The sequence below is a fragment of the Loxodonta africana genome, chromosome 20, assembly GCF_030014295.1.
Source record: "Loxodonta africana isolate mLoxAfr1 chromosome 20, mLoxAfr1.hap2, whole genome shotgun sequence".
Taxonomy (NCBI): domain Eukaryota; kingdom Metazoa; phylum Chordata; class Mammalia; order Proboscidea; family Elephantidae; genus Loxodonta; species Loxodonta africana.
Genome location: NC_087361.1, coordinates 48,956,368 through 48,973,289, shown reverse-complemented (window position 1 = coordinate 48,973,289; position 16,922 = coordinate 48,956,368). Strand labels below are relative to the sequence as shown.

General features: G+C 39.2%; 1 protein-coding gene across 1 annotated transcript in view; it reads left to right on the top strand.

Moving 5' to 3' along the window:
• CYYR1 (cysteine and tyrosine rich 1) overlaps window positions 1–16,510 on the top strand; it is a 125,942-nt gene extending 109,432 nt beyond the window's left edge. The window contains exon 4 of the mRNA XM_010590338.3: window positions 16,348–16,510. Within this exon, the coding sequence (XP_010588640.3) occupies window positions 16,348–16,481 (134 nt within the window). The 3' untranslated portion in view covers window positions 16,482–16,510. The remainder of the gene's footprint in view (window positions 1–16,347) is intronic.
• The last annotated feature ends 412 nt before the right edge of the window (window positions 16,511–16,922 follow it).

The window sequence follows — 16,922 nt, the reverse complement described above, 5'->3', positions numbered from 1 at the left end:
TCCTTTTACAGGAGCTGCTAGGTCTCATCACTCCTCTGCTCAAAGTCTTCCAGTGGCTCCTCATCTCACCTAGAGTAAGAACCAAAGCTTTTTTACCCCTTTTAATCCAAACTAACGAGCCTTACAAAGAAGGAATACTATATAAACAGGCCAGCAAACTTGCTTAGATCTAGGGAGACATAAATGCAGAAAAGGAACAGTTCTGATACTTTTACCACTAAAAGATGTTAATGCTAATTTTTTTTTACTTTTTTTCTCATGGCTTTCTCCCATTGAATGCTACCAGTTTCTTCACATAGAGAAAAACCCTCTAACTTTCTGAATTTTTCCTTACATTGTGTGTCTACCTAAATAGTCTCTCATGAACTTTTGTGTCTCTTGCTTGTGCATCTGCTGAAAATGGCAAAACCTGATGAAAATATATACTTCTGAGATCCAAAGTGTTAAATACTATGAAATAGAAATAAAGTGAATTGTCTTTCCAGCCCTGAGAATTTCTCAGTAAACCTTTTTCTGAGTAATATTTTTCCCTTGAGACTAATCTGCATAGCAAAGTATTGACAAGTAGATGACAATTCTGATATAACTTCACTTATTTCACTCTGTGCACAACTTAGGAAAGATTGTTTAAAAGATTTTATTAATAAAAATGTATTAAAATTTTAAAAAAGACAGAGTCTTTACAGGGGCCTCCAAAGCCCTGCATGAATCTGCCCATCGTTTTATTTCTCTGACCACATTTCCTTCTCCTCTCCCCTTGCTCACTCTGGCCCAGTCACACTCCTTCATTTGCTGTTCCCTGAACACACAGGACACGCTCCTCCTACCTTGGGGGTTTGCCTGGAGCACTTAACTTCCTCACTTAATTCAAGCCTTTGATCAAAGGTCACCTCTTGAATGAGGCTCACCCCAATCACCCTAGTTAGGATTGTAATGTGCCCCTCCCTGCAGCACCCTAATCCTCCTCACTGTACTCTACTTTCTTTCCATATTGGAAAGGCATTAATGGGGAGAAGGGGGAGGGTCATTCTGTAGGTAACATTCCAGATATACTTTTGTTTGATCAAGAAAATGTAATTAAAAGAAAAGTTTAAAATTTTTTTTAATTTTTTAATTTTATTTTCAGAGAAAATATACACAGCAGATCATACCCCCATTCAACTATTTCTACATGTAAAATTCAATGGCAGTGGTTCCATACTTCACACTGTGTCACCATTCTCACTATCCCACCCCATATTATTTTACCACCATTGACTTACATAAACTGTATCATAAACTACTCAACTATGCTTTAGAGTTACTGTTGTCAGTTTGACCTGATATAGATAATTCTTTAAAAGACTACAGGGCTCAAGGCAAGCATTCTTTATTAACTCAGCTAAACTGTTATTTAGTTTGCAGATGACTTCAGGGGATAGTTTCAGTTTGAGCTTCCAAAATATTCCCAGGACAACAGATTTGGGGGTTTCTCCAGCATCCATGGGCTCAGTAAGTCTAGATTCTGTAAGAAATTTTCAGTTCTGCCCCACATTTTCCCCTTTTTGACCAGGATTTATCCATTGAGTCCTTGATCAAAACATTCAGTAATGGTAGTCGGGCACCATCCATTTCTTCTGATCTCATGGCATAGGAGGCAGTAGTTTATGGAGGCAGCTAGACCTGCAGTTCAGTTCCTTCTCCAGCTCCTGGGTCTCCTTCTTCCTCTGCTGCTCCAGGCTAATGCAGATCAATTGTTGTATCTTAGATGGCCACCTACAAGCTTTTAAGACCCCAAGTACTACTCATTGAACTGGAGAGTAGAACAGAAACTCCAAAATCAGTGTTGGGCCAATTGGCTGGATAGTCCCATGAAGCCATGACCCTAAGACTTTGAATCAATAGAACTAATCCCATGAAGTGTCTGTTTGGTTGTACCTGAGTAATATCAGCAACTGCTTTCTCTCTCTCCTTTTTTTTTTTTTTTTTTTTTTTGGTTGCCATTGTTTAAAAATATTTTTATAAAATATTTTATATTTTATTTCACCTTTCTATAAGTCTAAATCTTCAATAAAATTAGAATGTTGTTGTGTGTTGCTGAGTGGATTACAACTTGTAGCAACCCTAATGGACAGAGTAGAACTGCCCCAATTAGAAAATATAAAATGTCACTACTTTATTGTGAGGTTTTGTGTTTTCCTGGGTTTGAGGTTTCTATTTTGTGCACGGAAACATGGTTTTAAAACTTTATCATGGCACGATTTATACTGGCTGATCACAGCGGCGTGTTGCATTCTTAGTAAATGCATTGCCCTTGGAACTGAATAATGCAAGAAACATAATGAACCTTATGGTAAAAGCATTTTTCCTGCAGTAGGACGCAGTCTTCCAAAACATAATGTGCTTGATTGCTTCTCACTTCCTTCTCAAAATCACTAATTAAGCTTTTACTTAAAGGATAAGAAGATAACACACAATAGTATTAAATGCTTTCAAAATCTTTTGTCTATGAAAATATAAAGTGTTTTTACTCACATTAATTAATTAACACTGTGACAATTGAGAAATCATCCAACTTACCATATAGTCAGACAGCTAGATAGATAAATGAGGAGGAAATAATTTAGTCAAGGTTATCCTATCCCTCAGTGGAAGTGCTCAGTGGAGAACCTTACGGCCAACATCATTAGTCTGCATTAGGGATAAGAGTACAAAAAGATGTCCTTCAGTTGCCACACCTGAGCTTTTTGGACAATGACCTTCCAAAATTCAGTTTTTCATCCCTACCATGTTTACATTTTAGGTAGAATGAACAAGTGTCCCCTTTAATTGCAATGATTTTTTTAAATCATCCATGTGAAGATAAGAAGTATTTGTCAAGTCCTCAAAGGTGCACACCAGCCCAGGGGTAAGGACTAGAAGGCAGGAGGGGACAGGAAAGCTGGTCATAGGGAACTCCAGATTGAGAAAGGAGAGTGTGGACATGTCATGGGGTTGTTAACCAAGGTCATAAAACAATATGTGTACTGTTTAACGAGAAGACAGTTTGTTCTATAAACCTTCATCTAAAGTACAATTTTTAAAAAAAGAATTATTTGTCAATTCTTACAAGGCATTTCTACTACTTTCCAGAACATCATTGTAAATGATGGAAAGTGAACATGTTCACCATTTTTAAAACAATAGGCTTGGATATGCTTACACACCTAAAACAGAATAATAAAGAAAAAATAAAATCAAAAAGCTTGACAAAGATGTAAAAATCAAGTGCTGACAAAAAGAAAACAAGGGATGTCAATGCTATCAAGAAAAATGAGATTAAAGTACATTCTGAGTCCCCTGATAATAAAGTAAGATATATAAAATGATGATAAAAAGATATAAATAAGATATAAAAATAAAATTTTTTTTAAGGTATATAAATTCATGATAGAAAGATAAACAGATAGATGGATGGATGGCTAGATAGATAAACGATGGAGAAAGGAATGACCCTTCCTTATAGAATAATGCCAACTGATAAATATGTAAGGAAGTTGTGGGTTGAAAGAATTATCAATAGATGCTAAATTCAGGTGGGGGGGGAGTTTGCTGAGGAAGAAGATATTTGTATGGTCTTCAAGTATCTCACCACAGATTTCTTATTAGTTACAAAGGGGAAAATAGTTACTACACATTGGAGAAGCCAGACAACACCTTGCCCAGGTGATCAAAATGAATGTCACCAAAGAGGGACAGAAGGACATCATGCACCTTTGGGTGTGTTACTCTGAGGATGACACAAGGCCATGTATGTAGTATTCTGTCTAGGAGTTCACAGCCTGAATTTAGAATGAAAAAATTTCTGACAAGCCCAAATTGAGGAACATTCTATAAAATAGCTAGCCTATAGTCTTTAAGAGCTCTTGGAAATCGAACTTTGCGTCATTGAGTTTACAAATGAGGGCGACCTTATCAGCATATATGTTGGATGTCAGAAGGCCTTTATGTACTCCTCAAATCTCATTAAAAACCAGTTGTCGCTGAGTCGATTCCAATTCATAGCAACCGTATAGGATAGAGTAGGACCACCCCATAGGGTTTCCAAGGAGCGGCTGGTGGATTCCAACTGCCACCTTTTGGTTAGCAGCCGAGCTCTTAACTACTGCACATTAAAAAAAAAAAAAAAAATTTAGACACCATAAACTCATACTCATACTAAAGAAAACTCATATATTTGTACTATTACAAAAAAGAAAACGTCATCTGATTTGTAACTTCTTTACCCATCAAAAATTCATACTGGAGCAACTCTCTGTAACTGTTGTGACTAGGAAGATGCCTTCATCTTGAAAATACAGCTAATGCTGGAGGGAAACAAAATAGATGCAATGAATGTGGTCAAAGCTTCTCTCAGGAAATATTTTTTCAGAATAAATCAGAGAATTCAAACAGGAGAGAAACTATGGATTTCCTGAAAGTGATAAAGCCTTCTTAGATGTCATATTAATTATACTTATAAAATAAATGCTGCGAAAAAGCTTTATGAATGTATCCTATGATGAAGTAGAGCTAGAACAAGTGTAGAATTTTAAAGAGTTTTGCTACAAATGGGAGGAGAAAATTGGAGTGAGCATGGAGTCAGAGTCTTTTTTTCCCATTGAGTATCTTGAATTTTGCCTGTATACTAATGGGAAAGATCAGGTATAAAAGGAAAAACTAATGGTTCAGAAGATAGAGAGGGTTACTAAAAAGCAGTATCTTTGAATAAGTGAAAGAATGGGATCCAATCCATAAGTAGAGAGCCCAGCCTGTGATGGGTTCAGGGACAATATTACCAGAGCAGAGGGAAGACAGTACATAGCCAGAGATGCAGTAACTTACAGGTTTGCTGGTGACATGATGAGGATGCTGCCTTCTAACTGTGTCTGTTTTATCAGTGAAACAAGAAGCATGTCATCTATTGAGAGTGAATGTGGTTAAGGAGGTATTTGAGGCTTAAGGACAGAGAAGAAAATATGAAACAGTAAGTAGTCTCAGAGTGGAGGAGTGAAATTCCTAAAGAAATGTATAATTTTCACACAGCACCCATATCCACCATACTTAAGAGTATGGTCATTTGTTGCACGTGAACTCAATCAGCATGATTGTGCATTTTTCTCCAGCCCCGTTCAGCTCTTGGGTACAGGTCTAGGATAGCCCAAGTGTTGGATGTAATCAGAGTTAGGTTTTACCAGGCAATGAGGAGAGAAAGAGATAAGGGAGATGATGCTCAGTGCAAAGGAGTCTTTTTTTTGATGGGCCATAAATCTAAAGTGAATAAAGAGGGACACAAAGACACAAAAGAGGTGACATCAGTTGAAGTTTTTAAAAAAGTGACATCGGTAAATGGGAAATCCAGGTAAGATACAAGATTTGGCAGAATAGGTATTCTAGAAAAATCAAGGGTGATGATCAGACTTATGAATTAGGATACAAAATAGTGCCATGATTGGTTATGACAAGGCTAAGAAGAAAAAATTGTTGCTAGCTGCCATCAAGTCAGCAACCTCACATAAAACAGAGCAGAATTTTGGCCAGTTCTGCCATCTTTCGTGATTGTTAGTATGCTGGAGTCCATTGTTGTGGCCGCTGTGCATTTTAAGTGCCTCCCAACCTTGGGGGCTTGTGTTCCAACATTGTATTGGACAATATTAGCATTTTCATTGGCTGAGTTTTGGAAGTAGATCACCAGGCCTTTCTTCCTGGACTGCCTTAGTCTGGAAGCTCCACTGAAACCTCCAGGTCAACCATGAGTGACCCTGCTGGTATTTGAAATACTGGTGGCATAGTTTACATCATCATAGCAACGTACAGGCCACCAGAGTACAACAAACTGACAGATGGGGTGGTTGGAGAAAAGGAATATTGAAGGTAAAAAAGTCAAGGGACTGAAGAGCAAGATTACGTGGATGTTGAAATCACCAAGAATGATAACAGAAGTCGTGAGGAAGAGAAAGACCCTGGGGCCCCATACTAAATCTTCAGTGAACAAGGGTTTGGGGCAGAAAGGACCACAGATATGGGTAACAAGGAGCAGTAGAACATAATATAATGTCATGGCATGTGCTACAAGAGAGGTGAGGTTTTCATAGAGGGAGAATAGACAGCGGTTTGAAAAATGACAGCAAGGAGCACAGAGAACAGGCAGCACGCCTCCAGGCCTGGTGGTTTGTAGGATGTGGCAGAGAAAAAACAGCTCTGATTTGGGAGTGCTGCAAAGGAAGCCATCCTCTCATGGAAAATCAGATTTAAATTAGAGTAGAAAGGTGAAGTGAATTCACTTCTACTCTGTGATAACTGATACATTCTTCTCTCTTCTCAAAACTCAAAAAGCCTCTCAGCCCTTCTCACTCTCTGCAGTATTTCTCAGCAGATCCTGTTTCTCTGAGAAAATCGGCACAAGCAGAAGATAACTTCCTCATAATCTGAGTCACAGTAACGTGGTGAAGGGAATGAAGGGAGGTGAAGATACAGAGGCCATTTCTGATGATGCGCTTTATTGTCCACAGAGCACAGTGAAAGGTGGTGGGGGAGAGTTGGGAAAACTAATCAGGTTAGATGTGCAAAGCCTTCCACAGTTAAGGATCTACAATGAGGAGTAATTTGTGAGCTTGTCCTTCTCACAGTGACTGAGGCATGTAAAATATGATGGATGGTGGTCCATATCTATAAACCAGGGATAATCAGAGCATCTGTGTTCTAGGATTGCTGTGAGAATAGCCTGTTAACGGTACGTATAAAGGCCCAGCACAGTTTCCAGCCCACAGTGAATGTGTAGTGAATGCTAAGTATTGGTTGGAATTTGACTGGCGGAACTGAAGTTTTTCTAATACAACAAAACCATGTCTTGAACCCTGACATTGCCCTTGGATCACAGAGGGCCACCATTGCCAAGGAAGATGACCTAATCAATCTACCCTCACACTATTTAAACTGTTTTAAAGAATAGGAAATACTAGGAACGTACCTAGTTCATGCTATGGAAGCAGCATAACTTTGGTCTCATAAGTATATCAGAAAAAAGACATCATTCATTAATAAAGATGAAAACCCCAATATATCAACACATAAATTGTATTCAGTGACTAGGGGAGGCTTTTCTCTGTAATGCAGCCCTGCAGAATAATACCCATTGCCAAGGAGCCGATTCCTACTTACAGTGACCCTATAGGACAAAGGAGAACTGCCCCATGGGTTTCCAAGGAACAGCTGGTAGATTCAAACTGCTGGCTTTTTGTTTAGCAGCCATAGCTCTTAACCACTGTGCCATCAGAGCTCCAAAGCAGAACAATAGAAGATATCAATTAGGTCAAAAGAAAATATATGATCTCCATAGACGCCAAATATTAATTTGTTAAAGTTTAACACCCATTCATTTTTAACATCCTTTTAGTAAACATACACACAGGCACACAAGCTCATGCACGCACACACAAAGGAATGCAAGTGTACCTCAACACAACATAGACAGACTCCATTACAAACCAACAGCCAACACTGGATTTTATGAGGACTTGCTGGTGAAATTCCAGTCATAACATGGAATAAAACGATGGTGAAAACTTCACAGTATTTAAACACATTTTAACATTATTTTAAAGTTCTGGGTAATGTAATAAAATGAGAAATTATAACAAAGAAATACAAATCTTGGGAAAAAAAGAACGTGTTGAGGGTTGGCTCCTCAAAATATCACCAAGACAACCTGCTGATTAGACGAAGCGAAACCCTGGTGGCGTAGTGGTTAAGTGCTACAGCTGCTAACCAAAGGGTTGGCAGTTCGATTCTGCCAGATGCTCTTTGAAAACTCTATGGGGCAGTTCTACTCTGTCCTATAGGGTTGCTATGAGTCGGAATCGACTCGACGGCACTGGGTTTGGATTTTATTTTTTGGTCAGCATGAGCACTATCTTCAAACAGTCTGTACAACATCTCAGAGTATGAAGGACAAGGTCAAGATATTTATGAGGTTCTGAAGTCTTGCTTAAGGCAGGTCTTTAAATACCTGCTTGATTAGGATTGGGTAAGGATCCCTGGTGGAGCAGTGGTTAAGCACTCAGCTGCTAACCAAAAGATCAGTGGTTCGAACCCACTAACAGCTCCACTGGAGAAAGATGTGGAAGATTGTTGTTGTTGTTAGGTGCCGTCGAGTCGGTTCTGACTCATAGCGACCCTATGCACAACAGAACGAAACATGGCCTGGTTCTGCACCATCCTTACAATCGTTGTTATGCTTGAGCTCATTGTCGCAGCCACTGCATCTATCCACCTCGGTGAGGGTCTTCCTCTTTTCCGCTGACCCTGTACTCTGCCAACCATGATGTCCTTCTCCAGGGACTGATCCTTCCTGACAACATGTCCAAAGTTTTTAAGACCCAGTCTCGCCATCCTTGCCTCTAAGGAGCATTCTTGCCGCATTTCTTCCAAGAGAGATTTGTTCGTTCTTTTGGCAGTCCATGGTATATTCAATGTTCTTCTCCAACACCACAATTCAAAGGCGTCCACTCTTCTTCAGTCCTCCTTATTCATTGTCCAGCTTTCACATGCAAAGGATGTGCTTGAAAATACCATGGCTTGGGTCAGGCACACCCTGTCTTCAGGGTGACATCTTTGCTCTTCAGCACTTTGAAGAGGTCTTTTGTAGCAGATTTGCCCAAGGCAATGTGTCTTTTGATTTCTTGACTGCTGCTTCCATGGCTGTTAATTGTGGATCCAAGTAAGATGAAATCCTTGACAACTTCAATCTTTTCTCCGTTTATCATGATATTGCTCATTGGTCCAGTTGTGAGGATTTTTTTTTTTTTATGTTGAGGTGCAATCCATACTGAAGGCTGTAGTCTTTGACCTTCATTAGTAAGTGCTTCAAGTCCTCTTCACTTTCAGCAAGCAAGGTTGTGTCATCTGCATAACGCAGGTTGTTACTGAGTCTTCCTCCAATCCTGATGCCCTGTTCTTCTTCATATAGTCCAGCTTCTCATATTATTTGTTCAGCATACAGATTAAATAGGTATGGTGAAAGAATACAACCTTGACGCACACCTCTCCTGACTTTAAACTAATCAGTATCCCCTTGTTCTGTCCGAACAACTGCCTCTTGATCTATGTAAAGTCTCCTCATGAGCACAAGTAAGTGTTCTGGAATTCCCATTCTTCGCAGTGTTATCCATAGTTTGTTATGATCCACACCGCCGAATGCCTTTGCATAGTCAATAAAACACAGGTAAACATCCTTCTGGTATTCTCTGCTTTCAGCCAGGATCCATCTGACATCAGCAATGATATCCTTGGTTCCACAACCTCTTCTGAAACCTGCCTGAATTTCTGGCAGTTCCCTGTCAATATACTGCTGCAGCTGTTTTTGAATGATCTTCAGCAAAATTTTGCTTGTGTGTGATATATATATGTGATATTAATGATATTGTTCTATAATTTCCACATTCAGTTGGATCACCTTTCTTGGGAATAGGCATAAATATGGATCTCTTCCAGTCAGTTGGCCAGGAAGCTGTCTTCCATATTTCTTGGCATACACAAGTGAGCACCTCCAGCGTTTCATCTGTTTGTTGAAACATCTCAATTGATATTCCATCAATTCCTGGAGCCTTGTTTTTCGCCAGTGCCTTCAGAGCAGCTTGGACTTCTTCCTTCAGTACCATTGGTTCCTGATCATATGCCACCTCTTGAAATGGTTGAATATTGACTAATTCTTTTTGGTAAAATGACTCTGTGTATTCCTTCCATCTTCTTTTGATTCTTCCTGTGTCATTTAATATTTTCCCCATGGAATCCTTCACTATTGCAACTCGAGGCTTGAATTTTTTCTTCAGTTCTTTCAGCTTAAGAAACGCCGAGCATATTCTTCCCTTTTGGTTTTCCATCTCCAGCTCTTTGCACGTGTCATTATAATACTTTACTTTGTCTTCTCGAGCTGCCCTTTGAAATCTTCTGTTCAGTTCTTTTACTTCATCAATTCTTCCTTTTGCTTTAGCTGCTCGACACTCAAGAGCAAGTTTCAGAGTCTCCTCTGACATCCACCTTGGTCTTTTCTTTCTTTCCTATCTTTTCAATGCCCTCTTGCTTTCTTCATGGATGATGTCCTTGATGTCATTCCACAACTCGTCTGATCTTTGGTCACTAGTGTTCAATGCGTCAAATCTATTCTTGAGATGATCTCTAAATTCAGGTGGGATATCATGTCTGTCAGTTTGTCATACCCTGCGGGCTTGCATGTTGCTGTGAAGCTGGAAGCTATGCCACCGGTATTGGGATACCAGCAGGGTCACCCATGGAGGACAGGTTTCAGCTGAGCTTTCAGACTAAGACAGACTAGGAAGAAGGACCCAGCAGTCTACTTCTGGAAAGCATTAGCCGGTGAAAACCTTATGAATAGCAGCGGAGCATTGTGGAAGATTACAGCCTTAGAAATCCAGTGGAGCAATTCTCCTCTGTCCTATGGGGTTGCTATGAGATGGAATCGACTTGATGGCAACTGGTTTAACAGTTTAGAATTAGTGGACACAGAAAAGACCACTGGGTGTAAAACCTGTCATTTCATGCTTTCTTTTGAAGAGTTGATGAGTCTTTCAGAAGTTCCCTGCAACGAACAATAAACACATTCTGGAATGAATCTTTCTGGGCAAGATTTTCCTAAAATAATTTAGCTATGTTGATGAAGGCAGTGGAATCGTAAAGTGATGTCAACGTAGAGAGTAAGTTGTGTAGATGATTTCAATTTGCAAATCCTAAAGATCATTATTTGCAGATGTTATTTTTTTATGAACAGAAAATTAAAGAGACTGAGACTGACAGCAGATGACAAAATTCGGTAACGTAAAATACTCAATTGATAAAAACAGAAATAGAAATCAGTGGTCGTCATACACAGCAGCAGTCGTCTACACTGTATGGCTGGTGCACGAATGAGAAGTGAAGCATGCAAAGTTTCCAGCATATTGTTTAGAACTTATCAGGCATTTAATAAATGATAGCTATTTTTTTTATTATTATTATATTAGGAAACACCACAACAATGGACTCAAACATACCAATGATCATGAACACGGCAAAAGACCAGGCAGAATTTCATTCTGTTTTACATTAGGTCACGACGAGTCGTACCCAACCAAAACCAACAACATTATATTAGTATAACATACGCTGAAATACCTAAACACAACAACAAAATGCACAAGTATTTAGTAATAATTTATTAAGGAAAATATTAAGGAGCCTAACACTAACTGCAGAACCTATAAGGTGTTGAAAATTATATTAGATGCTCCAAAACTAAAACTTTCAAAAACCACATGAAATCTACCAGTGAGAAAAAGAAGCTCAGCTAGATAGGTTGAGAAATTTGCCTAGGTTATACAAAACGTAAGTGGTGGATCTGAGATTTAAGACATGTATATGTTAACTCATTAACTATATAAAGGAAAAAAAAAAAGCTATAGAGTTTTATGGAGACCCAGGTGGCGTAGTGGTTAACCAAGAAGAAAACAAAGTGAAAGAAGTACATACTGCAACCCCTTCAACACTTTCCAAATGAATGTGCAGTTTTATTTCAAAATCAATGTAATTCCCACTAATTTTTCTTAGAACACATTAATCCTCAATTTCATCTAAAGTAAGAAATAATCATATTAGCGATTATCTTAAAAAGTAAGTCATGAGGGTCATCAGTTCCATCTGATATTAAAACAATTTAAAAGGAAAAAAAGAGATAGAGAGAGATAACCAAGTCATTGAAAGAGAACAGGTAAATTTGAATTTTACTTGTCATAAAACAACGGGAAAGGCGATGATTATTAAAGAGGGAGTGTCTTAGCTATGTAGTGCTTCGATAACCAAAACATACCACAAGAGAGTAGCTTTCGAGAACAGGAATTTATTGTCTCACAGTTTTGGAGGCTAGACGTCCAAATCAGAGTACAGACTCTAGGGGAGGAGGGTCCTTCCTTGCTGGTAGTCCCGTGAATTCCTTGGCATTCCTTGGCCTCTATCCTTCCCCTGCGTGTCTCTGTATCTACTCTGTTCTTCTTATAACTCAGAAAGCGATTAGGTTTAGAATCCACTGTACTCTGGGATGACCTCATTAACATAAAAAAGAAAACCCTATTTACAAACAGGATTACATCCACAGAAACTTCAACACATATTTTGGGGGAGGACACATTTCAATCTATAAATGGAGACATTTAGGCAATTTGGTTTAACCAAAATTAAGAGCTTAGAAAAAAGAAATGTTGATGCAAAAATACACCAAATAAGATAACATACACCTAAGGAAACATTACATATACAAGTTTAAATGGAAATGTGAGAAATAAACTGAACACGGATCAGATATCTGAACAAGAAGCCAAAAGTATAAGCTTGAAAACAACAAGGAAGAGATGAAAAAGATGAAGAATGATCTATTTTAACATATGTTAAGTTTGGTAAAAATAGTAAAATAAAATATACCATTTTGATAAAGAGTTACTATTAGAAGAAAAGATACATAATTATGTAACCTTAGTTATCTTAATCGTTATCTTAATTTTATCTTCATTCTCAGTAAGATTTCAGTTTATGAACTATCAGTTAAGAACAAATAGTAGACAAGATGTGGGAAACTGGCAAACCTAGTAATTAATCAAAGGAATGAAGAATAAAGAGCTGTATTTTTTTATTTATTCAATGAGCAAAATTTTCAATGACAGCGCTCCTCTATGCCTTGCTACCACCAGTATAAGGTGAAACAATTCTTTTTGAAAATAGTTTCATACTGTGCTCTGAAATGCCAAAATGCAAGTTATTGGATCCAATTAGTCAATTCCTAGAAGAGTATTTCAAAATAATAAAAAGTCTATGTGTGAGTCTATGTGTGAGAAGATATTTATAATAATATTAAAAAAAATTAAGAGTAATCTCAAAATAAGAGGTCAATGGAATAGTATGCAGCCATTAATAATAAAGTTTATGAAGATTACGTAGCAGCTTGGAAAAGACTTGTGCTATTAAGTAAGGTGAAAACTGTATAGTTTTATATGACTGCAAAGATAAATACTCAAACGGAAATGGAAAATGACTGAAGCATATACTACATAATATATTAATTCATATATTATTTAAATGTATTAAATTTCATATTAATATACAAAGATATTACATATTATATAAAGGTATTATTTTCCTGTTACCATTTTTTCTATAATGTCGCATAGTTTCTATACACCATGCACCTTCCACCCACATTCATTTTGGAAATGTTGGCCTGCCTGGGCTGAAAACACAAAATTCTTTCTCTGAATTTCATAGCACCCCCAATCTTTTTAATATTGTAAAAATGTTAATAGTTGCCATTGAGTTGAGCCCAACTCATACAGACTCATGTGGGTCAGTGTAGAGCTGTACTCCATAAGGTTTTCAATGGCTGAATTTTCAGAGGTAGATTGCCAGGCCTTTCTTCTATGGTACCTCTGGGTGGCCTAGAACTTCCAACCTTTTGGTTAGCAACAGAGCACTTAACTGTTTGCCACTCAGGGTCTCTTTTCATAATCAGATATTGTGAATAAATGGATATTTACTTAAAAAATGGAATATCAGTTATGAAAGAATTTCAAAGGCACCATAGCCCCAGCTTCATCTATATATTTTTTTTAAATGATTTGATGTGTGAAAAAGAACAAAACCGCTTAGGTTATTCAGGAATTCTAAAACTGATACCTCAAAGAGTTTTTGTTGTTGTCATTGTTTTTACTGAAACCTTATCTGCAAAGAAACAATAGTAGTACCCTCCACAATTATACAGTATTATTTCAAAATGCCTTCCAGGGATTAATATTATTCAAGACACTCCATGTTTATTTCATAATGAGTCGTCCTCAAAATATCATTCTTCAGAATTATCACTTTATCAAAATTCAAAAGTTATATGAATGAAAGAACACTTTCTTATCTCTGATTTTCACGTCCAACATGCAGCTGTATAAACCACAGGGATTCTCCTTGAAACATGTCCCAGCAGTTTTTCTGCAGATGGGGAAATGGAAACGCTTTGTTACCGAAGCGTAAATATACGCTATGACTTCATGACAGAGAATGATGTCCGCTGGGAGGCAGGGAGATGCTTCAACAGGAAAACAGTGTGGAACCACAAGCTCGTAAGAAGGCGTTGAATGGGTATCCAGCTGTAACTTCCTATTTTACATGGGGGCTGCAGGGTGGTAGCTCTTGGATTGGATGAGGTTTATTATAAACCTCTTTGTCTCAGTCCTCCCAGGCATAAGGAAGCAAAGGAGTGGGTGTAATGCAGAAGGCATGAGTGTTTTGACTCCATAGAAGTCCCTCACTTTGTTACAGAAAACAAAGCTTGCGGCAGCCAGGCTTCCCAGGGTCAGGGAGACATTCTGAAGGAGCTGTGGAGAAGCTGTAGACATTGTTGCTGTGTTCTTTGCGGGGTTGTGTCCTCTGCCCTGAGCCTGCTCAACGCACTGGAGACTTTCAAAGCTTAAGACCCAGTTAGGTGCGGGGGGGGGGGGTGGGAGGTTGCGCAGGGCAGCGGGAAGGGGTTCAAATCCACTCAGCAGCAACTGGTTTTTGTTAGCCTTGTGACTGAAGCTACATTCACAGTTCACAATTAAAGCACAACAATTTCCAAGGAGAATCAAAATCTTAAAGATACCTCAGCTCCTGGGGTATCAGCAGCACCGTGGCTGTCCCGAGGGTCTCTAAGGAGGGTGCTGAAATGTTTGGCTTTTGAAATCATGGATAAATTCCACCACGAGGAGTACTTCTTCCCCAGCCCTGGAGGTGGGATTGAGATCACTGTGGAATAGTTATCTACATATAGTTGTAATAAAAAATAGGGGGTATTAAATGTGCTTTAAAAACATACCAATATATATTAGAGTAAAACATTAAGAAAATTTCCCAATTAAGATTTGGGAGATTCTACTCATTATCTCCATTCCCAAATCTGCTTCCTTATTTCTGTAATGGTGCCACTACCCTCCCAATCACAGGCGGCCAATAGCTCGACACCTTCTTTCACCTCCAACCACTTTCTCCACATCGCCAGTCATCACCTAAGCATTGAAGCTCAATTCGAGGGCTCCCACAGTTTATTTATTTTCCTCATTGCCGTGTTGTTATTGTTGTTAGCTACCATGGAGTTGGCCCCTGACTCATGGTGACCCTCCAAACAACAGAACAAAAAACTCTCTAGTCCTGAGCCATCTCCATGATCAGCTGCAGATCAGACCGTTATGATCCATAGGGTTTTCATTGGCTAATTTTTTTTTTTAATTTTCAGAAGTAGGTCACCAGGCCTTTCTTCCTAGTCTCTCAGTCTGGAAGCTCTGCTGAAAACTGTTCAGCATCACAGTAGCATGAAAGCCTCTACTGACAGAAGGGTGGTGGCTGCACGTGAGGTGCATTGGCCAGGAGTTGAACCAGGTCTTCCACACGGAAGACAGGAATTCTACCCCTGAACTACCAGCGCCCCCATGGAGGAATTGATAACCCTTTATGTATTCTATCACATCATCTCACCTTTTCTTCAGTCCATTTCAGTCCACATTGCTGAGAGTTATCTTCCCAAACACCAGTACCAGTCTTGTCACTATCGTATTCAAACATGCCTACATCACACGCTCCTTATGTGACCATCAAAGCCCGCCGTGATGATACGACCAGACTCCTTGGTGTCTTTTCTCCTTTCTCATCTTTGTGTATATTTTCCTTGAAAGAAAGTGCCCTCCTGCTTATGAGCCTATTCTCAAGCTTAAATTGCCTCTTAGCCCCATCTCTGTCTGCGCCATCAGCATCATATTCCTAAGAAACTTTCCCCAAGCCACCAATTCTAAACATTTTGGCTCATGGCACATTTTGCAGCATTCACCCTTTCATACATACACATCACTAACCTGATAAAACTAAGCTTTTTTACAGACAAAAATTCTATCCCCTCCCAAAGAACCTAGCCCAGTGGCTTAAAGCAGTGTTGTTTTTGTTAGGTGCCATCAAGTTGCTTCAGACTCATAGCAACCTTATGTACTACATAATGAAACACTGCCCGGTCCTGCAACATCCTCACAATTGTTATGCTTAAGCCTTCTGTTGCAGCCACTGCGTCAATCCATCTCGTTGAGGGTCTTCCTCTTTCTCGCTGACCCTCTACTTTACCAAGCAGGGTGTCCTTCTCCAGGGGCTGATTTCCCCTGAAACTCAGAATGTTCCTTGAAGCAAGGGTGGCGAGGCTACGTCTCACATGCTTTGGACACATTGTCAGGAGGGATCTTAAAAACAGTAGACGCTCAATATTTGCTGCACGACTGATGCTATTGTCCTCTTCTTTTTCAGTAGCACCTCCGCCCTATAGTTATGAGCATGAGATGGAATACTCTGCGGACTTGCCTCCACCCTACTCGCCAGCACCACAGGCTTCAGTACAGCGGTCGCCACCACCTCCATATCCTGGGAATTCAAGGAAATAATCCTACTCCCAGGGCAGAATGCATGCCCATTGGTGATCTTGCCTGGAACAAAAATGCCTCTACTTAGAAACTGATGGAAGAGAATTGCTCTACAGAATACTTTTTGGGGTCAGGCAATATTTCAGGTGAAAGGTCCAGATTAAGAGATAAAGGTTTTCTACCCTGCTCAGTTTGAGTCCACTGTTTGAGTCCCATGGACTCAAACATACCAACAATCATGAAGATGGCAAGGTTTCGTTCTGTTACACATAAAGTCACCATGAGTTGGAGCCAAATCTACGGCAGCTCACACCACCACCACCCTGCTCAGACCTGACCTCATCTAGAGTATTATGCTTGGGTCTCTGGGTACCAACTTTTAGGAGATTTACTGACAGATATAAACACATTCAGAGAAGAGTAATGAGATTGACAGAACACCTGAAAATTATGTTGCTTGAG